Source organism: Mustela putorius, unplaced genomic scaffold, assembly GCF_011764305.1.
Source record: "Mustela putorius furo isolate JIRA1106 unplaced genomic scaffold, ASM1176430v1.1 tig00003867_pilon_pilon_pilon, whole genome shotgun sequence".
NCBI classification, from domain to species: domain Eukaryota; kingdom Metazoa; phylum Chordata; class Mammalia; order Carnivora; family Mustelidae; genus Mustela; species Mustela putorius.
This window is the reverse complement of record NW_025422019.1, coordinates 24970929-24998324: the sequence shown is the minus strand read 5'-3', so window position 1 is coordinate 24998324 and position 27396 is coordinate 24970929. Positions and strand designations below refer to the sequence as shown.

At 35.4% G+C, this 27396-nt stretch overlaps 1 protein-coding gene across 2 annotated transcripts in view; it reads right to left on the bottom strand.

The window, feature by feature from the left end:
- ARHGAP15 (Rho GTPase activating protein 15) overlaps nucleotides 1-27396 on the bottom strand; it is a 605619-nt gene that overhangs the window by 289803 nt on the left and 288420 nt on the right. For both annotated transcript variants that reach the window (XM_004757889.3, XM_013059079.2), the window contains exons 7-8: nucleotides 16233-16331; nucleotides 14862-14991 (exon numbers count right to left, since the gene is read on the bottom strand). In XM_004757889.3, the coding sequence (XP_004757946.1) occupies nucleotides 14862-14991; nucleotides 16233-16331 (229 nt within the window). The remainder of the gene's footprint in view (nucleotides 1-14861; nucleotides 14992-16232; nucleotides 16332-27396) is intronic.

The following is a 27396-nucleotide window of genomic DNA, read 5'->3' as shown; positions in this document are numbered from 1 at the left end:
TCAAGTTTATTCCTGCTGATTTTTACTTAGTTGGGTCTTAGCTAACTGAGTGAGGAAGATAAATCAAGCCACTTGCAGATTTTCCTAATGGTGCAAAGTTTGGCACCCTGAGGACTGTGGAAATGTCTATTGCTACACTTGTAAAGAAGAGAAGTGGAACAAGACTGTGGGTGGCTGGATCCCTATGAGTGATTTATTACCCCCAAATCTACTTAGTCATTTCCGGATAAGCACTTAAGTGCCAAAGTTTATGGTCATTTTCAGTTTAAGAAAAGAACAGGGCACATCTTAACATACAAAACAGATACACTATTTGGAGAAATCAGTATTTTTTTCCTGAGTTTACTAGCAAACTGTAAAACTGGAGTTTATACACGGAAAGGTGTCATTGAACTTTAAATATGTTTACTTCTGATTTTATGAGGTCCTTTCAATTCTACTTACTTTTAGGGGAAAAGATATTGTTCTGTTAAATTTTATTTTGGGATTTGAGGTCTGAAACAAAACAAATTAAGAATCCAGTGGCATATCAGGCATATCATTTTTTAATGTTAAATTTTCCTTTGCTGTGGCTGTTTTTCTCTGTATTCTTGAAGAGCCACTTTTTGGATAGCTTAATTTTCATTCAAATACAAATTAAATCAATTTCTGGGGAAAAATAATCAGCATAGCTCCTGTTCTCCACAACAAAGAAAATACATTTGTAGACATATTCTGGAAATTTAAATCCCTCAATGCTCTTTTGAGCAAGTCCAAGGAGATTTGAAGACTGACATTTTGTACTTTGCTATTCCCGTGAGGCACATGTATGATCATCTTTACTGAGGTTTGTTCCCATCCCTGCTGAATTAATATGCATTTTCGTTAACTAATCTTGAAACAACAGGAATAAAGTTTATCCAGGTCTTTTATACCTCAGAGAACAAAACAAATACTACAAATCTTTAGAGAGAAAGGATATACAAAAGGGCTTGAGGTGAATATTTCAAAGCAAATACTCTTTAAATGATGTGCAAATTATTTCAGCTCTTGAGCATGATTTATGAAAGGGGATTAGCCCACTGAAATAAGAACCAAGTTTAAACTGTTGGGTTTCAAAGTCAAAGATGAGAAGTGGTTACAAGAAAAGAAAAGAGAAAGGCAGTAATAATTTAGAGGAGGGATTTGTTTTAGTTTTTCTCCTTAACTGACTCACCTTAAATTGTCACCAATTTCGACTGCACCAAATTCTACTGCAGTAGAAACTATTGCATTTTTCCATAAAGTTAAGAGTGTAATAATTAAGAAATGATACTAGAATTTCTATTTCAGCAGGAAGGTCTCTTCTAGCTGTGTAAAAAGTATAATCATAACCTGTGTTAAACAAAACTAGTCAATCTGGAAAGGATAGCTCCTAAGAGCCTTGAGTCAGAGAAGATTTTTTTTCTTCACTTCTCAAGTCACATCTATAATAACACAACATAATAATTTCTGGTATTCTGATATGCTCTTTAAGTAACAGTTAAAAGCTTCTTCTAAGACTTATGAAAATGATTGCTTTTATGTAATTGTAAAGATTATTAAGTGAGCTCACTTCTTACGATTCTATAATGACCCGCTGTTCTGGAAGGTAAAGGAAATTTTAATGATCCCACTCACATGTGATTAATATCTAACACTTCTTGACTAAAATTCTGGATTCTGTTCAATAAAAATGAGTTAAGCAAAAATTCTATGGGTTCTCCGCCAACCACTTCTGTGGAATCAGTTATGCCTAATTTAAAAAATAAGGCATGGCACCTCAGTAACAGACCCAGGTACTGACAAAGGAAAAAAAAAAAAAAAAGAAGAAGATTAATTATTCTTATGTAAGATGTCCCAGAGTCATAAAGCTAAATAAATGAAGGGAATCCAGGCAGGATTAAGATTTTGAGGAAAGTCTTTTCGATCTGTTTCATTGCCATCCAAAACATTTTTAAGACTGGACTTTTAGGGGCAAATTTCTGAGGAAGGTTCTTACTTGGAAAAGGAGTATCATTTGCCCATTTTGGTTTTCTTTTCCTAGAACAGATAAAGGCAGACCCAAGAAAACGAGGCTTTTGTTTCAAAAGACAGTCACTGTGAGCTCTTCTTGGTGAGTAAAGTCTTACACTATGAGAAGGACTAATCAGACTTTATTTTGAATTTGTCCTTTATTTTTTGATAACTCAATGGTGAGCCTACGTTGGCTTTCTTTGCAACTCTTCGTACCAACTACACTCAATTGCAGGCAGGTAGGCCTTGACTGTTTTGTCAGGCAAGACAGATAAGCTTACTCTGGGAGTAAAACAGCTAAACCCCGGCTCATGCAGGATTATGACATACAACTCGAAAGACCAATGGGCAAAATTAACTCAACTACCCAAGAACAACATAAAAATAAAAGACATTTAAGCAATAAACTTAAACTACTATTATTCTTGCATTTAGAAAAGTAATCAATCAATCAATCAATCAATAAATAAAGGAAGGATGGCTGTATATGAGATTGTATGTTTCCCCAAAAAGAGAAAGAGTCCAATGGAAAAAAGGGTAAACAGCATTTCAGATGGACTTTGTACATGCGTATGTCTAGGGAATTCATGGATGACATCCAGGGAATTGTTTGGAGCTTTGCTTTCTTGGCTGTTTGTTTCAGTGAGGGTAGTTTATTCTTGGCTTAATTTTTGTTATTGTTGTTTTTGCTTGGCCAGAGCCACTGACTTAGTTCATGACTTAGGTGTGGCACAGACACAAGTTACAAGGAAAGTGTTTAATTATTGGTTCTCTCTCAGTCTACAGTCACCATTTGAAAGCGATTGATGAGATTAAATAAATAGTCCCCACCTACAATCATTGTCATGGCATGGCTACTATGATAATAACCATATGCAGAGTTATTTTACACAGAGGTAGAATACCCAGCTCTTCTATATGAGTAAGGCTTGTCAAAGTTTCAAAAGCCACTCTGGCTCTGAACTTGCAAAACTACTTAGAGTGCTTCTCAATGTGCATGTCAATCAGCGGTTTAAAGGCAGATTCTGTTCAGTAGATTTCAGGTGGGGCAGAAGATACTGTATTTCCTAATAAACTCCTAGATGATGGTGTTGCTGCTGCTGGTCCATGGACCTAAGTAACCCCATCTAGTAGGATTCTGAAAGAATGAAACTGGGGGCAAATTCTGCCAAACTCCTAGGCATCCTGATGTTTTCCCCAAACCACAGATGCAGGGAGTGTTTGGACTCTGCCAATAATTCTTCTACTACGTGTCAAGAAAACCTATCAATATCCCCGCAGAAAGTCCTGGATCTTTCCCCTTCTCTATTCTCATTGCCTAGTTTTAGCCTGCATTATGTGACTTGGCCCACTGTAACAGTTTCCTAATTTATCTTCTTATCTCTTATCTTTCACTCGTTTTTGGTGCTACTTTTCTCTTTGCCATTCTCCGCATTTCCACCAAAGTGATCACTTTGCATATCAGATCTGTTAATATCTCCTGCCTTCTGAAAACTCTGTTGCTAGGCTCCTATTACTTATAGGATAAAATCCAAATCCCCTAGCACTTCATGCATGACCCCCCTGCCAATGTTCCCTGTTCGTTTCCAACCTGATCTCCAGTTGTTGCTCTAATGTTTTGTGCACTCCAGCCTCACTAATCTACTGCTGTTTTCCAACATGTTTTGATCTGTAGTTCTTTCTTTCCTGTCTAATATGTATCCATTTTATTTATTCTCTGCCATTTCTTTCTTCTCATTCTGAAAAACAAACTCCCAGAGTTTCACAGCAGTATTAAATTCCGGGTACCTATTATTTCCCTTTATTGGCTGCCTTGTTTCCCTGGCTCTCTTCTCCCCTGGGCCCCCCATCGCCTCCTACCTGTGTCTCCAGGTATCAATTTCCAAAAATATTATATATGCTCACATCCTTATCTCAGGAACTGCTTCTTGAGGAACCAAAACTAAAACACCTATCAACAGGTCAGTGCCTCAGAGGATGCAGAGAGAGGGGAATCCTCTCACACTGTTGGTGGGAATTCAAGCTGGTGCAGCCACTCAGGAAAACAATATTGAGGTTCCTCAAAAAGTTGAAAATAGAGCTACCCTATGACCCAGCAATTTCACTACTAGGTATTTACTCCAAGGATAAGAATGAAGTGATCCGAAGGGACACGTGCACCTGAATGGTCATAGCAGCAATCCCCACAGTAGCCAAACTATGGAAAGAGCCCAGATGTCCATCAACAGATGAACAAGATAAAGAAGATGTGGGATATCTATACAATGGTATATTACTCTGCCATCAAAAAAATGGAATCTTGCCATTTGCAATGATGTGGATAGAACTAGAGGGTATTAGGCTAAGTGAAATATATCAATCAGAGAAAGATAATTGTCATATGATTTCACTCAGAGGTGGAATACAAGCAGCGAAACAGGGGATCATGTTGCAGGGAAAGAAAAATAAAATAAGATAAAAACAGAGAAGGAGGCAAAAATAAGAGACTCTTAACTATCGGAAACAAACCGAGAGTTGCTGGAGGGGAGAGGGGGTGTGGGGATTGGGTAATTGGGGGATGGACATTAAGGATGGCAAAGGATGTAATGAGCACTGGGTATTACGTAAGACTGAGGAATCACTGAACTCACCTCTGAAACTAATAATATACTATATGTTAATTAATTGGATTTAAATCATAAAATAGAAAAGAAATATACTTACCAAGGGGCCTGGGCTGGTGAGGAAGGGGTCAGTGCCTCGCATGTAAAAATTTTCCCTTTATTCCTCGGACATTAAATTTGCAACTGGTTTCTTCTCTTCATCTCATTCACTCAGTCATTTGTTCACTCATTCACTGAGACATTTAAAATATGGAAAACCACTGTGTTTCAGACTCTCGTCTAAGTAATGGGGTTGAGGAGTTATCATCATATGGAGGCTTATACCCTCAGGCACTTGTGGTCTAACAGAATAGAAAGATCCTGGCTTCAGCAAAAGACTGAAACCTTGCTCAGCTAGAACTGCCTCTCCTAGGTATCGAATTCCCTTAATTCAGATACAGCCGACATGGTGGGCATCTAGGCATGCTCACCAGTCTTTTGATCGTGTATGTTTTAGTGAGACCAGACTTACAGCATCTTCCAGTTTATTCCCTGTGAGTGACTCTATATTCAGGTGGTTTTGATATTCTTATTCTAGTAAAAATGCCACCTCTTTATCACCAGATGTGTTATGATGTTTGCTTTGATTCGAATATACACGTATATATGTATATATACACACACATATATATGTATGTATACATATAATACTAAAAGTAAACGAAATCTTTAATTGCTTTTAAGTGATCCAGAAATCTCTGTCAAAGTTCTACTATTGCACCATTTTGCCATTTCATACAAGAAAGGAAAAGGCAACTGACACTTGGTGAAGCTTAATCTCTAGGCAACGCCATAACCTCAGGCTCACACGTTCAGGAAAGGCAAAACAGAATGTTTATTACTCATAACACTTAAGGAATCCCTTAAGGAAACTAAAATAAAAGTATTATGATGCCATGAGTCAACAGAATGATCAAGATATTTAAAAATTAGGCCCCTGATAAATTATGCATTTGTTTAATCTGAGTTTGTTGACTATTTAAATCAGTGGCAAAGTGCATTCTTGCTGTATTTCTAAAAGAGAAGAATTGAAGAATTTATAGTACACAAACAAAAGCCATGATAATTTTGCTCAGAGTACACTCATTTGGAATCTAATATTTATATTATACTATAGATCAACAAAGTTTGGGATATATTCTAGATTTAGTATCTACATTATCATTAGGTCTAATATATTTATTAGATCATATATAAATCATATACATATTTATATATTTATTTTATATTTATGTAAAAAGTATCCATTGTATTTATCTGGAAAGTCCTTTCTGGGAAACTTAAGAAACTGGTCCAAGTCTTATACCTAGTATCCCAGAGGTAAGAATTATACTTAAATTTTGGGACTCTTAGACCCAAATTTCGGATACAATAATCATACAACCTTTGGAAAAGGTTACATGTAATATTTTTATAAGCTTCTGTTTTTAGTCAGATTTTTATAAATAAACTGACCTTAAAGAAAACTTTTCTCGAGTCTCCTAAAATTTTCAGAAAAACAAAAATTTTCCAAACTACTCTTTTTTATTTTATTACTCCTTTTTTTCTGATACACTTAAGAGTTTCTCCTTTTTTTTATCGCATCCAATAGGGCCTTGCAAATTCTGTCAGGGTCCATAGAAGAGCCTAAAGAGTAAGAATGAACCAGAGTTTTCCCTTAAATAAAGTAGGGGCTAGCATACATAAGAGAAAGTTGTTGAGAAGACAGTGACTTTAAGCAAAGGGATTAGGATTTTCCTTTCTTCTCCTGCAAGGTCTTAGTCATTTTTATCCTCACCACAGAATAGAGCACTTATTTGTAGATGATTTTATTAGGCACATTACATGTGACCTGCAGAAAACATATCATTGATTTGAAATTTTAAAGTTCTAAGAGAAAACTGAAAGAGGCACATAAATAGTGACCTTAAAATGTCAAACCATTACAAGTAGTCAGGACAAGGACTGGTTTATTATTGTTCCTAAATAAGTTTCAGAAATTTCATCATGATTTTTAGCACACAGCAAGTAGTATGTTCATGTTGGTCATGTGAATATCCTTATTCATTTACTAACTAACTTAACACTATACATTTTTGAACAATCTCAAATATGATCAAGCCACTCTGCTACTAGCAGATATAAGGGTAAATAAGACAGAACCCTTTCTAGAGTCTGGCAGTCTAGTGGGTAGACAAACAGACATTTGACATTGGCTTATTGTAACACACTTTGGTAATTACAGTGATAGTGATATGGACAGAACATTATAAGAAAACCAAGGAAGATCACCTAACTTATCATAGAAATCTTGTAAAGTTTTCAAGAGAATGCATGGCCTGAGCTGAGTCTTAAAGAATGTTAATTTAGGAAAGGAAGGCCTTGACTTCCAGGCAAGAGTCAGCATACACCAATGTATGTCAGGGATGAGAAGCACTGTTTCTCTGGAATATGAACCATGGGTCAGAGACTAGTGGGGAAACTGCAGAAGGGGATGTAGGTCATGAAGAGGTTTCTATTGAGGATCTTGGACTTGAATCCTTTCAATGCAGTAATTGGATTAGAAATTGCTCTTAACCTTTGATTTCAATTTTGGAGGACATCATCTCTAATGGCAAAATCCCAGTCCTTACATTTTCTATTTGGCCATAGCATCTCCCGTCTGGCCTCTACTTTTTTAGGTCAATTAATTTTGTATACAAAAAGGATATATTTATTTATATTAGGGAAATTGAGTAGCAAGAGTACGTGGCTTCAGGTTCTATTTAAATAATCAAAGAGATGGGCACCTGGGTGGCTCAGTGGGTTAAGCCGCTGCCTTCGGCTCAGGTCATGATCTCAGGGTCCTGGGATCGAGTCCTGCATCGGGCTCTCTGCTCGGCAGGGAGCCTGCTTCCCCCTCTCTCTCTCTCTGCCTGCCTCTCCATCTACTTGTGATTTCTCTCTGTCAAATAAATAAATAAATAAATCTTTTTTTTTTTTTAAATAAATAAATAATTAATTAAGGAAAGATGAATTGGCAGACTGATTTACCTTTCCCCAAGTCACCCCTGAGACATTTCTTGAAGGAAGCTAAGAGTCCTATTGTTACAGATCACACTTTATTTAATTTGAACAGACACAGATGGTATTTTTGGATACATCTCACACATTGGGTGAAAGCAACACCTGATCTTCCTTGCATACATGTGGATTTTATGAGTAGTAAGAAACAAACTTATTTTCCAAGAAAATTTCAGATTATATAATTTTCCCCCCTAACTATACCATTAGATCTACTTGGGACATCAAAATAAATGCATTAAAAAGCAAATTACTTTCTTTTAGGATTTTGAAGGAAACTAACATTGCTTCTATACTCCAGAAACAAAAAGGAGTAGACCCAATAAATTCTGTATACAAAAAGAGGTGACCATATGTGTTCAAAGAATGTTTTTTTTCCCCCTACACAGGGATTCATTATAAGAACCCCTTAAATATCATGTTTAGCTAAGATAGTTTAAACTTGATATGACAGTAGTGAACAAATATTATATGATAAAACTTTACAAGGAAGTGTTAATATATACCCATTCTAGAGTCATAGAATAAACGGAGAGAAACTTTCAAAGGAGATCAAAGAGCACTTTTTATATTGTTTACAATCACAGTAGTGTATTAATGCTAAGGAAATATTGCTCAAGAGTTAGACCAAAGAGCCCTTTTGATTTGGCCTATTATTGAAAGAAAGATGCCATCTGACCTAATGAAATCAGAAATTGATTAAATGCAGTTTATCTGAGGGAAAAAACGGTCATGGAGTTACTGCAAGGGTCAGGAAGAGATGGGGTGATCTAGTGCTTGAGTGCTGATAGGGTTAGATAGACTCTCAGAGTAGCTGATGTTACAAGATACATGACAATGGACACCCACAGTTCAGAGGGCAAGATCAACCCCTTAGATGGGAAAGAGGAGATTAATCAGAATATTCTTTGCTCAGTTTATAACTAGGTCTTCTTATCAAATGATTCATGGAGAACTGAATGTTTTGAAGAAACTGTAATCTATGGGTCCCAGGAAAGCTGGGAATGTTGCTAAGTACCTTTGGAACACATGTCAGAAAATTTCTGTAGTCACACAGTGCCTCAGTGAGGCCCTGTAACCTTCATGAATAAAACCAGTTTGACAAAGTAATTTGGTTGCCTGATTGTCAAGTGTGTGTTTAATCTTTACTGTCTTTTTTTTCCTGTAATATTGAAATCCTCCTGTTTTAGCAACATAATTTTCTTTTAAAAATTTTCATTTTTGTTTAGTTATAGAAATATTCTGAAATAAAGAACTCCCTTGACCTGTGGAAAACAATCAAGAAAAGAACTGACATTCACCGTTCCTTTGATATTGTCAGTCTTATGACTATAGGAAAACAAAATAATTTTTGTTTTCACACTTTTCTTTAATAGTTTATTTTTCTCACATACATACTGACTGAAACTGGTGCCAAGATAGTAATATTGTTTTTAGGGGGTAAAAAACAAGAATCAGATGATTGACCATCTCACCCAAATTGAAAACCTTTGTTCCTTTGACAACACAATAACCCATAATACTCTACATAAATATTATGACTTTTTTGTTGTTCCCAGGTAGGAGATTTTTGTTTCTTCAGGGTGAGATACAATTTATTTGTGCAATTTTAATGTTGTTTTCATTTTCTTGGCAGATGGCTTATTTATCTTATTATTTTTGTGCATTGGCAAGATTAGGCTGTTTCATACAAAATTCTTAAGAATAAGCAACTTTAAAATATGTCTTTATATGGGTCTCCAGAACAGACATCACAATATGAGTATTAAACAATTGCTAGTTACATATGCATCCAAAAAACTAGTATGACTTTTCCATTTTGGATAATAATAAACATCTTACAAATTTCTTTAATTACACTGCTATTAGAAAGGCCACAATAGTCACACACACACACACACACACACACACACACACTATATATAGAGAGAGAGACTTTTGGAGAAAAATTGGAAAATAAAGAGTTATTAGTGTTTTTTTAAATTATCTAAGGAGGTCTTAATGTAATTCATAATCAGAAAATTTGATCTTTAGAAATTTTCAAGCCAGAATTAGAAAATATCTATATTCCCTTATCAAATTATAACCATGAGTAATACTTTGTGTGTACTCATTTTTAATTGTGAAACTCTTAATATATACAGAAAACAGGAGCATCATGATAACTCCTATAGATATGACCTAGATTCATCAAATATTAACATTTAGGACAATACCAGACTTAATCTGTCATTACACACATTTTGTACAAAGAGCATCTGCTCCTGCCAAGAACTCACTTCCTTGCCTGTGTTAAAAAATTTTCCTTCCTTTCATGCTCCCTTTTCCCCAGTATTTTATTCTGGCTTGGAGGCTCTGCATTCCCTCCTTGACACCACTGAGGATTTTCAGGGTCCAGGAGCCTCTTAGCCAAAGTCATTCTGTTTATTCTAATTGCTTTGGTGGGGTAGGTACAGGAGCAGGGGAGGAGGAAAAGGGAAACCAGATGGAAAGCAATGCTACTGGAAAGTCTTAGCTCTTAGGGCCAGAGGTGCAACAAACTCAGAACAAGCTGTTCCCTAAAAACAACATTCTAAGTGATTGCATAAGGTTCAAGCGTCCTTTTGTGGCTGGTACGTGGTTTCCTTATGAAAGTGTGCTGAGATCTAAGCAACCAGTTTACAATTGGATTTTGAGGACACAGTCTACTTACGTTGTGGATGACCAGTGTTATAATTATTTAGATTAGTACAAAAAATAACTGCCTCTCTATCAGACTTGTTTTCACTTGGCATGATCATGATTACTTCGCAGGCAAATTTTTAAACAAAGATATTATTAAGGGTTCACAGATATTTTCATTTTCTACATTGTATGAATATCTCACCCCATTTTTTTCATTCCTGTCTTTATCCCTGTAGCTCTGTACCTACACCCCTACTACACACATCACTAAGGGGAGATGAAATTGGGGAATGAGACCTAAATACTGTAAAGATTGCATCCAGAATACATTTGTTGTTTATGAAAAGTTCGTTGAAAGACAGCTAGAAGAAAACTCATTTTCTTTCAGTTCTCTTACTGTTTGATCTTATTCTTTTTTATATTTTTCATGGTCATTTGTCATTTTGGGGTGCTTATTTATAATGCTATAAGTATCAGTTTCATATACAAGTTACCCAAGGTCTCCATGCATGGGCTTCACAGTTTAGCCCTGATCAGCGCACAGTATACCACTTGTGAAGCATAAGCCAAATACGAAAATATTTTTTAAAAAATGGAAAGTGCAAACGAGTGAAGTCATGAATTTTAGTTGTGTACCTTCAGGTATACCCGTTAGTTAAAAAGAATGAATACATGAATGGATGAATAAACTAGAGCTGTGCCTAAAGGAATAGTGAAATGGTTAGATGGTGAATCCTTTCCATCAACTGGAACTTCATGACCAGCTCTTCTGGGCATACAAGAACCATGAGTATCTCTTGGCTCCTTTCTATTATTTCCTGGTGTGCTGCTCCCAAGAATGCCCTGGCTGCCATTTTCACCTGGGGACTTGCCAGGAGAAAGACCAGCTGCTCCTATTTAGATTTTCATAGCCATGACTCCCATACCCAATTCTGGTTCTTTCCCCATATTCTCTCTATGCTTGGGTAAAGGGTGTCAAGTATATGTGTCCTGCTCCATTCTTCCATTAGATACGACCCTAGGCTCATGCCCTGTTTTGGTACCATCTGCTCCGGGACAGAGAGGATGATAATAAGAGCTCCTACCCATTGAGGGCCTGCTGGGAGCTAAATATTTACATGTCTAATTTCAAATTCTCATGCTATCATGCAAGGACATTAGTAGACCCATTTTTACAGATCTACAACGTAAAGCTCAGAAAAGTTAAGAAAACTCTCCAAGATTATTTGATACAGGATTTATATTTGGGCCTTTCCTCTTTGCCATTCGTGGAAGATACTTCTCTTTCCTTGGAAAAATATGCTAGCATTTTCTTTGATTGACTCTCCACTTTCCATTAACAACCCTCCCTGGAGAGCTGCTCTCCCACTCTCATCCCATGCTGGTGTCCTGAATTTCCCACAGTGATTTGGCCCTTACATTGAATTTTCTGGCTTCGTGTCTGTTAGACTCAGCTGATATCTTAAAATATCTGATTAGTCCTTAATAATGTTGGCAGATTAGAATCATATTTTAAAAAGGAAAGTATATTTAAGCACTTAACTTTCACAATTCACTCATTGAGAGTACATATTTTTTCCCATGTTACCCAGAGAAACTGGACAATGAAATGACCACCTGTTAGCTGCTAATGATGTTCACATGCCTTTAAAAAAAGTAATTCTGGCTTTATCTGTCTACAATCTTGGCGACAAAACTTATGGGAACATCAAGGGCACAGGAAGCCAAAGGCAGCAAACTGACAATAAAGTTTGTGCTTAGACTACTAATAAGGAAGGGGAGTCTGTGAATCTTTAATTCCACATAATTGTTTAATCTCAAGAGGGTAACATAAAACTGAATGCATGTTTTAAGAATCTAAGTTTGGGTGTTCAAATCTAGGACGGATATCAGAGGGGGTTTCACACAGTATACTTCCTACTTGAAAAAATATTTTAAAAAGCATCAAATATAAAATATGCCAATCATTATTTCAAATGCATAATCTAATTTGACATTGTGTGGGTGTGTCAATCATTATGACTTTCAAATGAAAAGCAACACATAAATAGTGAACAAACTTAATTTAAAGTAATAGAGGGATATTAACAGTATCCTACACTGCAAAAAAATTACTAAGACTTAAAAAAGGCTTACAACTATAAATATCGATCAAAATATAGAAATGAAGCATTTTCTAAAATTAGGGCTAACATTAAAGACTAAATGACCTCTTTATTTTAATAGTGACACCAAACTCCAGAGACATTTGGTTTTAGTTCTTTTGCTAATGTTTTGGGTCCCTATTTAAGTTCACTGATTTCTATGCATGTCATTTTTAATGTAGCATTTCCATCCAAGTCCAAAGTTGATATAAATTAAGTTTACCTTTTCTTTGTTGACTTCACTGTAGTGTAATGATTAAAAGCATAAGCTCTAATCTCAAATTGCATGGGTTTGAAACTTGTCTCTGTAACTTGTCTTTGTACAAATGGCCTTAATCTCCATGCCTCAGTTTTCTCATCTCTAAAATAGGTTTAGTAGTAGCACCTGATTTGTTGGGTTAGTGGGAGGATTAGGTAAGTCAACACAAATGAGAACTTAGAATAATTCCTGGTGAAAAGAAAGTGTTCAATGGTTGCTGGCTATCATTATTTTTAAACTGCAAAGGAAAAGGTGAATATGAGGTCCCTAGAGAATTAGCTACATTTTAAAACGAATAGATAAATCATATGCCCCGTCCCTTGTCTCTAGGAAGGCTTGAATTTAAGCCCCAAATACACAAATAATTGTCTTTCCCAATCAAAAATAAATTCTAAAGAGGAGTAGCTGGTATTCTATCTGTAGAAACATTTTTCCCCCTGTATCATCCTAAAACATTTCAAGTGACTATCCCTGAACACAGAATCCATTTGCTTCACTGTTTCTCAAACACTTTTATAAATCTTTATTTTCTCCCAAGCTTCAGTCTCTAGACGCATGTCAAGGTATCCTCCAAACCTCGACTAATCATTGCCTCATGTATCCCATCACATACACACGACAAAATGGTCATATAATTAACATTAACATACTCACTTACATAGCATTGACATACTCACAATTCAATTCTAATTCTAAAATCTTACCTTAAATTTGATTCCATATTAAGCAAAGGGGAACGATGACCAGGAATTAAAGGGAAATATTCAAATGAGGTAACTCCAAACTGTACCACCTATGGAACAATCTTTTAAATGGCACAGTAACTCTCCGCAAATAACTTAATTTACAGAACACCATACAGATTAAGACATTAACATGGATCATTTTAAACTCCAACCTAACACAATTGGCTAGCTAAATATGTTTCTAGCAGTTGCTGAAATTATGGTATGAGTTTTTGAATAATGACTTCATTTTGAAAGGGTGCTTCTACTCAGAGTTGTCATGCTATTTCTAGATTTTTAATATCCCAATAATTTAGCTCTGTAAGATATATTATATATAAATAGCTTCTCTCTTCCTTGTCATATGCATGTGAGAGTGCATCTATGTTTATATATACATACATATATATGTGTCCTCCCTAATGCACACAAACTTATGCATATATACATACATAGTCATTTAGCGCATGTACTCATGTATACATGTAGATATTCTGTTAGAAGCCCTTCTCTACGTATAGAGTTCTCTTTAAATCAAAAAGCTAGCATGTAACTACACTGATCTTAGATCAGAGGGAGATGGCAGAAAAAAATAGGGATTCAGAAGGCTGAGGGTAGGTGATCCAGAAAAGGTACTATAAATTTTGAGACTTTGGGAAGTTAGTTTTCTTTGATTTCTTAGACTCCCACTTTGATTTCAGAGATACCTTTTAGAAGGCCGAAACCCCCCAAACCAACTGTGAGATGCGTGACACGTTTTCATACCCTCCTTCTGTTGAGGAGGAAGCAGGCTGGGCAAGGTTGAGAGTTATACTCAAGATCACTATATGGTGAGATTGGTGCTTCTTACTCCAAACTCACTTCTTTCAGGATATTATAACTTGATGTGACCCTGGAGAACATATAATTCATAACCCACATATCTAAATCTTTCTGGTGGTCTGAAAGTGTGGAAAGTTCCATAGCCTCTTGGTTGAAGTTATGCCAACCCGTGGCAATCACTCATACATCTTTTAATGTATGGAAATCAAATAGTCAGCATACCAAGGTTTGGAGACGCTTGACATTTACCACTCTCAAAATCAATCACCAATCTGAACGCCATGGCTATTACTCAGAGATTCAGAGGTTTGCTGTAAGCAGAGACCATGACCTTGGAACAATTATTTTCTCAAACGGCCTTACCAACAATGATGCGAGTAAAGCACCCAGACTGCCCTCCAGTGTATGAATCCATGGCCAGGAAATGGCTACGAATCTTCCATGGGTAGTATGAGTTTGGCTCAAATCTTAATTTCCATGCATTTATATTTCATAAGCAATGCATTTAGACAAAGTTAAAATCAGCAAGTAAAAAAAAATAAATACTTACTTAAAGATTTTCTGTGCTCTGGTTTCTGTTCTTTTATATCATTATCGTAGTGACTTAGTAATTCAGTACTGGAAGATCTCTGGATTTTGAATAATTCCAGGTTTCTTGATGAACCACTTGGATCCTTTGGCTGGAAATAACAAACAATTAGGCTAAATAATTTTACAGGGAAGAACGGATTTACCAAATAGCTTAGTGATCTATTTTGATGTTAATTCTAAAGGGAAGACTGAACTAAGATAATTATTTTAGGACAGGTCCTCTATGCTAAGTTCAATATTCAAATTTAATAATAGCTCTATGTATATAAAACTTACTAAATGCTTTGCATTACCCCAAGCACTCCACTTGTATTAACTCAATTAATCATCACAGTAATCCTGCGAGGTAGATATCATCCTTACCCCTGCTTTCCAGACAAGGAAACTGAAGCCAAAGAGATAAGTAATTTGCCTAAGGCCACACAGCTAGTAAGGATGGAACCAGGATTCAAACTCAAGCAGTTTGAGTCCAGAGTCCACTCTTAACAACAACAAACTCTGTGTGTGGGTGGGTAGACATGGGGGTAAGCACTCAAGCAAGCCTGGATAAGGGGACTAGACGGTTGAAGGAGAAAAGTCAATTTGTTATTTTTTAAAGTTTTAGTCCCAAAATGTTATAAAGGAAGACTGCAATTAAATAGAAATAAAATCATACAGAAAATGCAGTATTTTCGTATTGTATACCTTATTAAAAGCTCCTGAGAATAGTTATTTTTTCCTCAAGATTCTGCAAATATAATAATCCAAAAATTAAATGTTTGGTCTAGAATCAGTATATAATGGTAGTTTTAAATAATTTGATTCTTTAAAAATATACTCCAAATGTATGGATTTTGGATAATTTCTTGAAGTTTTAGATTCATAATTTTCATGGGAAGAACAATCTAACTTCACTGGAAGAACAGTGAAAATCAGTATAAAGGATTATTATTTACTGGTATTATAACAGTTAGTATGGGCTCAAATACTCTGATATTTATTTTTAAGAATGTGTATTACAGACAACATAAACTGAAAATGTGAAAATTCAGTAGTCATTAAGTGCTTGTGTGCTTTTTACAGCTTCTTGTAAATGAATGTCCATGTTATTTCAGGGGAGGGGGAATGAATACACTGTGTTTTTCATTTGAAAGAGAGAAATCAAATGACATTTAGCTCTAGGAATCACATCTGTTGAAATGGGTTTTTAGTGGACTTTATTTAAACTTAAAATAACTTAATATCTCTCGATCTATAGGATCTATTTAAATATGTGGTTATATGCCTAAGCAACACAATTTAAGTGACAACATTTTAATTAATAAAGGTAACAGCCAAAACAAATACATACCAATCTGTCAATTGCATTTTTGATAGCGTGGAACCAATCCAATATGATGAAGTCAATATCTGACTGCAGAAGGAACTCATTTCCTGATACTGTTGTGATCTGAAAAAAAAAATCGACAGGTAAGCAAACCATATGAAATAAAGTCTTACATTAAAAAAAGGAGATATATATATATACATATATATCATATATATATATATACATATATATCATATATATATACATATATATCATATATGCATATGATATATATGTATATATATGTATATACGTGTGTGTGTATATATGTGTATATATGTGTGTATATATATATATAGTTTAAAAAACAAGACTTCAATACAACACAATATTTTCTTAGATTCCAGTAATTGTCTTTCTGGGAACTGGAAGACCAGGATCATTTTGAACTGCTCTCTATAAACTGTTTTTTCATGTCATAACAAATACATTATTGTTTTAATAATAGAACGATTAACTCAGAGTAGGACTCAAGCTGAATTGCTCCAACTCAAGCAGAAGCGAGTCAGGAAGTTCAGAACGATGCAGACAGTACCCACTTAAGTCAGAACCTCAGAAAAATGCACCCGGGTGTGTCAGAATTCATTTTGCACTTTCGGCTCTTTCCTGTTTGTCTTTTTCAAATCTAATAGTATCTCTATATTTGATTTCCTTTTATGGAAGGCTGTAAAACAGATTATTTACCAAAGAGACTAATGCAGACTTTTCCAAAAAGGTCATTCAAATGAATAACATTTGGCTATTTCTACTTTCCTATCATAAAGGCCTATAGGAAAGTAATAAAGGACTAATGTTCCCACAAACGGACCATATTAGAATAAAACTTTATTTACATATTTGAACCTCTCACAGAGAGTATTCATCAAGTGAACATCCCCGTTCCAGACTCTAAGAGCTATTAAGTAGTTGGCAATATTTAACATGTAACTATACATTTTTCATTACGGTGAATCTTTTCCTCTCCAGAATTGTGAGAGAAGAATGTGACCCTATAGAAACAGAGCGGTGCTCTTGATTTCACACAGAAAAGGCTACTTAGAGACGAATTTGATTAGAGTGGGTGTAGACATGCTTTCTGTATTAGGCCATCCGTCTGAACTGTGAAGATTCTCCCTTTGTATTGACTGCTTGTTTCAACAGGAAGATGAACATTGCCCGACTAATGTCACACATCAAGCAAGGCTTCAAAGGTTTAGAAGACTGCCATTTCAAAATACTCAATCAGGGGCTAGTCACCTCTTCTCAGACTTCCTTGCTCTAAATCGGAGGTGAACACTGAAATGTGCCCACAGGTTCAGAAAATCACTAATCACTCTTCAGGATGTCTCTATAATTCTATCATTAAAGCGAGGATTATTACCCAAAATAGCTCAGTCTGAAGGGTTCAGTGATTCTTACGGCAACAATGATCCTGGAGTTTTAAGGAAATTTTCAATTACATCCATACTTATATATTCACTCTTCATTTATTTTGAGAAAAAATGATTCAGAGATACAACATCACTCTGTCCCGTGACGCAACCATTGTTGAGTGAGAGGTGTTTTCACGTCTTAAAACTGTAACAAGAGGAACTAAGTATATGCAATTCTGAGAAGTGAAAGATTAAAAACTAAGAGGAATTTAATTATCCACATTAGAATTTGACAGACTACTGGGACCAATCGCTCGCTCTTTTTTTTTATTTTTAAGTAAAATTGCATGTTAGATTTGGGATGGCTCAAAATAGCCTCCAAATAGTCCTCTGTCTTATTTATCTATTAAAAGACAGTTAAGCTGATGTTTGCCTAATTATCTGAACACCCTAGCAATGTTCTTTACTTACATTAAGTTCCAAATATTTACTTTATAAACTGTTGCCACAGAAATAGTAATCTAGAAATATAAGGTCACTGTAACTAACCCAAGAAAACCGGTAATGTCCCTGACCTCTACCTTCCTCCTAATCTAAATTTAAATATTTTGATTATGAATGTATTATAGAATATCACAATTTGATAACATACACAAAGAAACACAAATTAGCCCAAAGACAATGTACAATCTATTTTTCTGCCATTATAAATAAACCATTATTAAAATTATAAAAAGAAACATTCCAAAGTACAAGCAAAAAGCATAATTAGATTTATTATATGCTGAGGGTTTAGGTAAGAGCTCACAGTTCAGTTTTCAATCTAGTAAATTCAAACAGTGATAAAATGTAAGTACTTCAGCCGTACGTTCGCATTTTTGGTGCATGCTATGCAAGGAAAGGGAATCTTTTACAGCCAACACAACCAAAAACAAAACACATTTTAAAAGTTTCTTTATCCAGATATATTACTGCATTAATCGTACATAATCAGTGATCTGTGAATTCATTTGAGGACGTTGGATCAGGGAACTGTATGAATGCAATTCATTCAAAATATCCTATCAGGAAGATACAGTTCACAGTCTCTCCTCTGTCTTTCCACTAATCTTTCCAGTTACTAGGCAGTCTGGAGAAGTCTGCTACTGCTCTCTACAGTTTAAATGCATCCACTTCTTAATTACAGTCAGTAATTGACTTTGTTCTGCTTTATCCCAGACATTCACAGGAAAGCAGTTTCAAAGTCTTTGACTGCTCAAGTCCATTTAATTCAGGTTTCCATCCACATTTTACATTACCTCCTTAAGGTTTTCTGATAAATGGTTTGCTGAATCATATTTGCAGTTTGAACAATCGAATTTTCAACACTCTTGGGGGAAAAAGACATCAGTAAAGACTGTTAGCTTTGACTAAACCTTTTGATTGAACAATTCCTGATGACAATCTAAAGTGATGTAAAACTAATAACAGGCATAAAAGATCTGATATTAAGCCATGCTAATGTATTCTCGCAATATCATGTTTTGCTTAAGTGAGAAAAATTGGCTGACGCGAGGTGGATGAAGAAGGAACTTAAGAGAAAGCACAACGGGTTTAGGCAAGAGTGGCTGGTCTCCATTTTGCTTTGAAGCCTACTTTAGACAAACATCTCTTGAAATCCGTCCTTGCCACCAACTCCTATTTTGAAGGGATATATCCTGGCACCAAAGCAGTCTTAGTGAAATGTGCCAATGTTGTCAATAATAGGTATCTTTAATTACCTGCCTGGGGAAATTTTCCTCAAACTTTTCACACTCAATCAGGATGTGTCTGAGCGCTTGCTGGTGTCACATGGATGTCTAGGAAATCATATGAATGTACCCACTGAGCAGGATGAAGAATATTGGTATTATTTCAACAACAGTTTTCCTCTAGGCTAGGAACCTAGGTCTGTGTCCTTGTGGTTCTTCTGAAGATGGAAGCAGGTTATCTCCCAGCTCCAAACTCCACCAATAAGTGGTAAGGAGAGAAGAAATGTGTTTTTCAGGCTTTAATTAACACATGGAATACTGTTAGGCTAATTTAGGCAACTTTGAAGAGTTTTCATGAGCAATGTCTATGTTTAAGTATTGCCCTTTTCAGTATCGTCAATTAAGCATCGCCCTTGTCTATATACAGTCTGGCATTTAGTCTTTCCCTTGGTCAATTTTAATTTAAATGAAAAATAACATGTAAATGGCATTAAACTATTAAAAATTTCTGTAATTTAGTTTACCAGAATAGAAACAAAAACTTATAGAATTCCACATTTTTTCCTAATTATAAGAATAATTGTATGTCTTATGAAGAATTTGGAAAAAATAAAGATAGCAAAAAAGTAGATTAAAACTATTCATGACTCCACAGAGTAAACACTATGGTCATTTTAATTTAATTATTGCCAGTCTTTTATAAATAAAAACCAAATGTATATGACAATGATCCGTGCACAACTTTATGCTATGGATAGATACCTTATCACTTAAATGTATTTGATGGCTTAGTATTTTTGCTATTTCCATTCCAGTTGACCTCAAATGCATGTTGAGACTATCAAAGGTGCAAGAAATAGTGAGTGATATGTGTTCCCCCACTTTGAGAGCAGCACTTTTCCTATCACAGAATCATTTCTGCAAATAATTCTTTGTTTAGAAGACTGATCAGGGTGTCTTTGACCAGATATACCTCTAGTCATCAAGGATTGATTAAGCATCCATTAAGTGGGAAGCACATTGCTAGAAATTAAGGATACGCCCTCCCCAACACTCAAGAGCTCACAATCTGTTTGCGTTGATAGGACATATGCATATAAAGATAAATAACAATAGAAAATGGCTTAAACCAAGTCCCAATGTGAATGCCACAGACAATGCTCATGTCAAGATTTCAGAGGACAGAGTAATTACTGCAGACACATTTACATCATGGAATTACACATAAACTGTTGGTCATGATATGTTATTGTTTAAAGGTTGATTGTATCAGAACTTTAGTATATTAAGGATATGAATACTACCACTTGGTATGCAAAGTGATATCAGCTTTAATGATCTCAAAGCACATAATAAACATTCTCCAAATGCAGCTTCCCTCCACTATCATAAAGTAATTTTGCAAATGAAGAAAATGAAGCAAATGAGGAAAATGAGAATGCCATTCTATCAAATTGGCATCATTTTATAATGATAGAATTAAGAGATTACAAAGATCTTGATTTCTAGTTTGCTAGTCCTCAGCAAACAATCTTATAGTCAAGGACTCTATGCATATGGGAAATGGACTATAGTGAGTTGGTCTCAATTGTGAAATCTGGAATGGAATGCAGATCTTAGAAAAAAAAAGTCTTTTGTTTCTTTACTGTTACGTTAAAGATAGCCCAGTTTTAAAGGATCACGCAATAACCTTATTCAATTGTTTTCTTCTTCCCCCCGCTCCTGAAAAATAACCACTATTCTACTATGAAAAAAATATATCTAAAACAGGATTGGGGCATCCAAAAAAAATCCCTTCAAATCTTAGAAAGGACTAAAACAATCCTACGTTTGATCTAAATATCATTCATATTTTGCTTATCATCAATCTTTGATTATGAACCAAAGGAGAATTGATTCCATCTTAATGAAGCTGAAACTATATGTAGGAAATGTGTAATAAAATATGCCAAATATTCAAACACTCCTAAAAAATGTTGAATTATATGGCTACAGTGATTCTACAAATAAATGGATTACCCATTTAAGAGAAATGGAATTTAATTACTATTGTATTTGGAGACACTTTGGACTTCATGATGAAGTCATTATATTTGAATTAAATTAAGTAGCTATAACAATTTATGTCAAAATATACTAAATTCATTTGAAGTGAATATAAATTATTTTTGAAGTTAATTTTGACTCTATCTTTATTGAATTATAACAGCATAAAATATAGGTATATATTTTGGCTACATAATAGTGAGAGCTCAAGACCTAAAACTGAAGAAATAATGCTCAAATAAAACCCCCCAGATTCACATTTTTTTCATCTTGCATCACACTCCACAAATATCCATTTGATATAGCTGATCAAATAAAGGTTGTCATGGTTATACTAATAGATATATTACTTGGTCTCAAAGGTGTTTATGACCACCAAAGAAATTACATTATCAAGCTGCATGTCTATCTCAAATTACAGTCTGGTTTGAGTAACTCCTAACATTTTCCTTAACATGTTGAGCAAAGTTAACATTAAACTATGGGTAAAATATCAGTTAGAAGTAAAAGGTCTTCAATTTGTCTTTCCAAAAATGTTTCTTGTTAAAACATTTTGTGAGAAAGGATCTGCCTTGTGTTCCCAATGTTGCTAGATGTTAAGTAAATATATGCTGATTATAAGGGGGAAAAAGTTGCTTTGGCAACTCTCTTATTAAAATGCATTTGTAACCCCCATCTGTCATGAAAGTTTTGAAAAGTTTGTTTACTTTGGATAGCAGCCTTATCCAGGGTTACCCTAGCAAACAATGATAGCCGTCTTCAGAAGTTGTGTGAAGAACAAGCCACTAGGGATCCATTTTTGTTTTAATTGGCACACACAAACACTTTTCTGGTCTGTCAGGAAGATCAAGCTAATATGCATGGAGGGTGTTATATTCTTAGCTTTGGGGAGCAGTAAAGCTCCCTTTATTTAAGTAATTTAAATGATAGACTGCAAAAACTTTGCAAGTCAGAAAAATGTTTTATACTTTCCTAGGGAATATTTGTTTTAAGCAACGGAAAATGTTCTACATATCTAAAGATGTTGAACCTCATGTTATAATTACCCATTCTTTCTTTTGACTCCATGAAATATTCTTAAACCCACATGCTACTAAATCAGGCTAGCCACCAATGGATCCTGAATTTCCACAACTCCCTCTGTGTTAACAAATGTGTGTTCATTAGTTTCCAGATGTTTATTGGATATGTTTTCAATGTATTTGAGGTTGATTGATTTGCATGTACATTTATTGAAACCCTCAGTGGTGTCATCATATCAAAATAACCTGCCCACGTAAGCAATTTCTTATTTAATGGAAAGTAAACAAATGTTGGGCTACATACACAACAGATCTCAAGGGCATTCCAAAATCTAAGGTTTAAGGCCAATCTTTCAAGAAACAGTGCTTTTTAATTGAAATTGAGTTGTACCTTTGACACCCAAATAATTTGGTTCACACAGATATGTTCTGCATAATAAAACTGGCCCATAGCGTATAGTCACGTCTATATCACTTGTTCAATTTACCTTTCTATTTGTAAACGAAATACCCAAACCCCAAATTTATTTCAATCAAACAAATGTTAGACAAAAACTCATGTGCATTCTTTTATCAGTAGGAAAATATTTTAAGTACTGGGAAACAGTCTTCTCAATATTCATGAAAGAATACTATCTAAGTAATTAGTAGATAGTTTAGCAGTTTCCACAGTTTTGCAGTCAGCTACACCAAATCTTTTGCCTGTGGTGCTCATATGAAACACGACAGAAAAAGTGACTAATCGAAGCAGTTGGTGTATAAAGATACCAGTTTAGAGTTCTATTGCTGTTAACATTAATTTCTAAATTTGGGAGGAGTAGTTGCCTCTAGATAAGGTAACCATCCTAGGACTCACGTTTGCTGGTACCCAACTCTCAATCAGTCACTGCCAATCACAGATCAGTGTTTAATCTGAGCTATGTTCACTGTGCAAAATTACACATTTAGTCCCATGGCATTTGGAAATCTGCAGCTCCCACTCTTTTCAAATTGGAATGATTTTCATTATGTCTGTTATTTATGTAATGCCCGATTTAAAAAAATTAACAACTCAAAAAAGTATAAATTTACAATCTCCCTTTCCCCAAAGTATACTAAATTACTGTCTATCCTTCAATATTTTTTTACCCATGGATTAACATTGTATATGTGCTTATATTATAATGAAAATGTGTCATGAAAAATTTTTATGCATATAAATATCTGTACTACCATAATCTCCCACTTGGATTTAATAACAATATCTTTTGATTTCTCCCCCATCTCATCCACACTTTCTCTTCTAGACAGTATTTCATATTGCAGCCATTGTGATCTCTCTAAAATTTGGATCTAATCACCCTATTCCTCTGCTTGGTTATATTCTGAGACTCACCACAGATGTTACATTGCCGTGCAAGCTTTAATTCAGCCTACCAGACCCTGTGTTCTCTGCCACCTACCCACAGTGCAGCCCCTTGTTCTGTATTTCCTTTTGCGTCTCTATGATTCAGCCATATTTAATTTTTTCGTTCCCAAGCTCTCCCATACTCATTTTCATTTCTTCCCTTTGAGTACCTTTCCATTGCCCAGAACCCTCGGATTCCTCTGTCATCTCATTCAGATCAATTTAGATGTCGCCTTTTCAGAAAAGGGTTCTCTGAAATAGATACACCTCCTAAGAGCTCCCATGATATCTTGATCCTACTTTATTATAAGAAATATTGGTCTACATTACAATTATCTGTTGATTTCTCCATTCCCCCTACTACACTATATTCACTCTGAAACCAAGGGCAGTTGTCTATCTACTGTGTGGCTGCATAACCCACACCTAAGGGGCATTAAGTAAATAATAAATAGACGAGTACCATCTGCCTTCTGCATTTCAGTGAATATATTATATGATAATGTTTGATATACCACAGTATATTTAACTCATCCTCCATTGTAAAAAAAATTATGGTAAATAAATTTAGATTTAGATTTAGCAAGCTGGACTCAGTTTAGATGATCCCAATTTTGTTGGCAATATATAAAGCATCATAGTCAGGGGCCGGGCGAACACAGGCCTTTTTCTCTCCATCAGGCCTGATCAAGGTGTTACCCTTGGGCATGTCAGTGGCCTTCTTTACAACTGTTTGATCTGGTGCCTGTTGGCTTTGACATCCACAATGAACACAAGTGAGCTGCTGTCTTTTATTTTCTTCATGGCTGACTTGGTAGTAGGGAGAACTTGATGATGACATAGTGGTTAAGCTTGTTTTTCCTGGGGGTTCTCTTCCAAGGATATTTGGGCTGCCTTTGAGGATGCAGTGTCTTGGACTCCTGGAAGGTAGGTGACATGCAGATCTTTCTTTTGTGACCGGGGATGTCTTTAAGTACCCTGTTCTTGACCTTCAAAGCCTTTGCTTTGGCTTTCGCATTGGGAGGGACAGGGGCTTCCTTCTTCACCTTCAGTGCCATCTTCATGAAAGGCATCCATTGTAATAACATTTTGAAGGTTGTAAAACCATTGTGTTCTTTTAGGCAATGCAAGTAGTTTGTTTTGACATCTACTAATATCTTGATTCTCAGAGTAGAGTAGGCAATCCATTATGAAGATTGATAACCACAGTCTGGGGCTATATTTTCCCATTACTCAAAAAGTCCTAGACTTTAGACAATAGGATTAAATATGGAGGAGTCAGGAAGCACAAAGTGTGGTCTATATTTCCATACATATCTCTAGAATAGAATGTTCTTGATTATATTACAAAGCCACCATGTTTTCTGCAAGGATAATCTACTATATCAACCAAGCATCTCACCCTATGTATGGACCTTTCTAACTGAGAGTTGATAACGTGGGAAACCAGATGTAAGTTTAAGATTTTTAAGAGTTAATACCTAGGTTAATGGGTCAAGTCTTTAGAGAACCTCAGTGATGCAAAGGTGCTCATTGCTTGTCAATCAACAGTGCAGCCATGAATTTCACTAAAACACTATTAACATTAATAAACAAGCCAACTGTGGGAGGACAAGTGGCAACAGTTTTGTTACCAAGAATTTTATTTAAAAATATTAGCTAATTAAAGATACAGTGACTCGCGCAGAAACGGGTATTGTCACCACAAGTTTATTACTTACACATTTCCCATTAATAAGTGCTGAGATTGCACAACAAGAATAAAAGATGTTGCAGTATGTAGCTCTATGCTATTGTAACATATTTGGCCATGATTATGAGTGTTTATAAAACATTCAAGAATTGTTCCATGTCTACTTACATTAATGAGAACACCTGTTAACTTTAGTGCTGTACAGACTTATTTGCATTAGATTCAGGTTTTTGCATACTGTACATCACTTTTTGAAACAATTAGATGCTTATAGAGAAATATAGCTGAGTGGAAAACAGCAGCTTGAATGCCTTCCGGCTCAAGACAATTCAACTCCAGGTTTCAGTGAAAAACAAAAATCTGCTGAATTACAATACTGACAGTGAGAAGTGAATGTAGGTGTATTTTATATACTTTTTTACATTCAGAGAACAGAAGATACATATTAAAATCTGCGCTTTATTCTTCAAGTAAAATTAAGACAGTTTCCAGACAAGGATGCCAACCAGTAACAAATGACAATGCCACCACAAAGTGGATTCTCCGTAATCTTGGGGACTTCTTACCCAAGAATTATCTCTTTACCAGTCTCAGAAAGCTAGATGATTTCCACAGGTGAAAATCTGCAGACCACTGCCCACCTGGTATTGTTTACAATCACTGGCCACAGGGCCCTTTCCATGTGAGGACAGCACTGAAAGACGTGAAGGAGCTGAGGACACTCCCCCCCAAACCTCCACTGAGTCTGTCACTTCTGAGCTCCCAGTCACAGCATAACCCAAAAGTACCCACTTAGAAAAGTACGATAATTTCCTTACATAAGCCAGTGAGTCGCCTTATTCATTACTCAGAAAAAAACCATCGTAACTTTTGTAGGTCTCACTCTATTGACACATCTGTCTGCCACTCCCCATAGGATGTTAAAGCTTCCGCGATTTAAATATTTTCAGTTATTGAAAAGGGAGCACTCACACAAATCTGTGGATTCACAGCCTCTATTATCATCATTATATTTAAGAGGTGCAATATTTACATCAAAATGACTCAGTTGGTGATATATTCTAAAGATAAATGTGTATTTATGATCTGAAGAAGTGTGATTTATAACTACTTTGTCAGACATAAACAGAGCGCCTCTGTGCTATTCTAGTAAATGCAGATTAGCCAGGGCACCAATGAACTCTTCTCATAGGATTAATTCTACCTTGACTTGGGAACTGAGGGAACTGAGAATTCCCCTTGGAGAATGTGCAGATCACAAGAAAGAACAGTATCTATTTATTTCTGTACTGTCTCACTATATAGTCTGGGAAGAATAACGAATATTAGGTGAGGATTTGGGGATCAACTAGTGAATATTTTTGAAGATTTGCTTATTTGAGAGAGAGAGCAGCAGGGAGAGAGAGGAGAGAGAGTCTTAAGCAGACTCTGCACTGAGCATGGAGCCCCATGTGGGGCTCAATCTCATGATCCTGACATCATGACCTGAGCTGAAACCAAGAGTTGGGACGCTTAATCAACTGTGCCACCCAGGAGACCCTCAATTGGTGAATTTTTGGTGTCTGGATTCCAAATCTATATAATTCAAGAAGTTAATACTATAGTAAAACCTTACTTTTAGATTTCAAAAATTTTTTGAAATTGTTTTTGACCAAGTACCTCACGATCTAGATTTTGCCCTCCATAAAACAGCATCAGTATTCATGAAGGATGATACATTAAGCATATGTATAATTAGGAACTTCATAAATAAGAAGAAACTTCTCTTTTTTCATGAATTCTAGGCTTAAGTAAATTGACGATTTTGTAATTTTTTTCTGAAAATATACAGAAATGATAATTCTGCCTATTGGAGAAATCCTTCACTGTTTATTCAAAAGGGTTATCATTAAACAAACATGAAAAAATATCTAGCA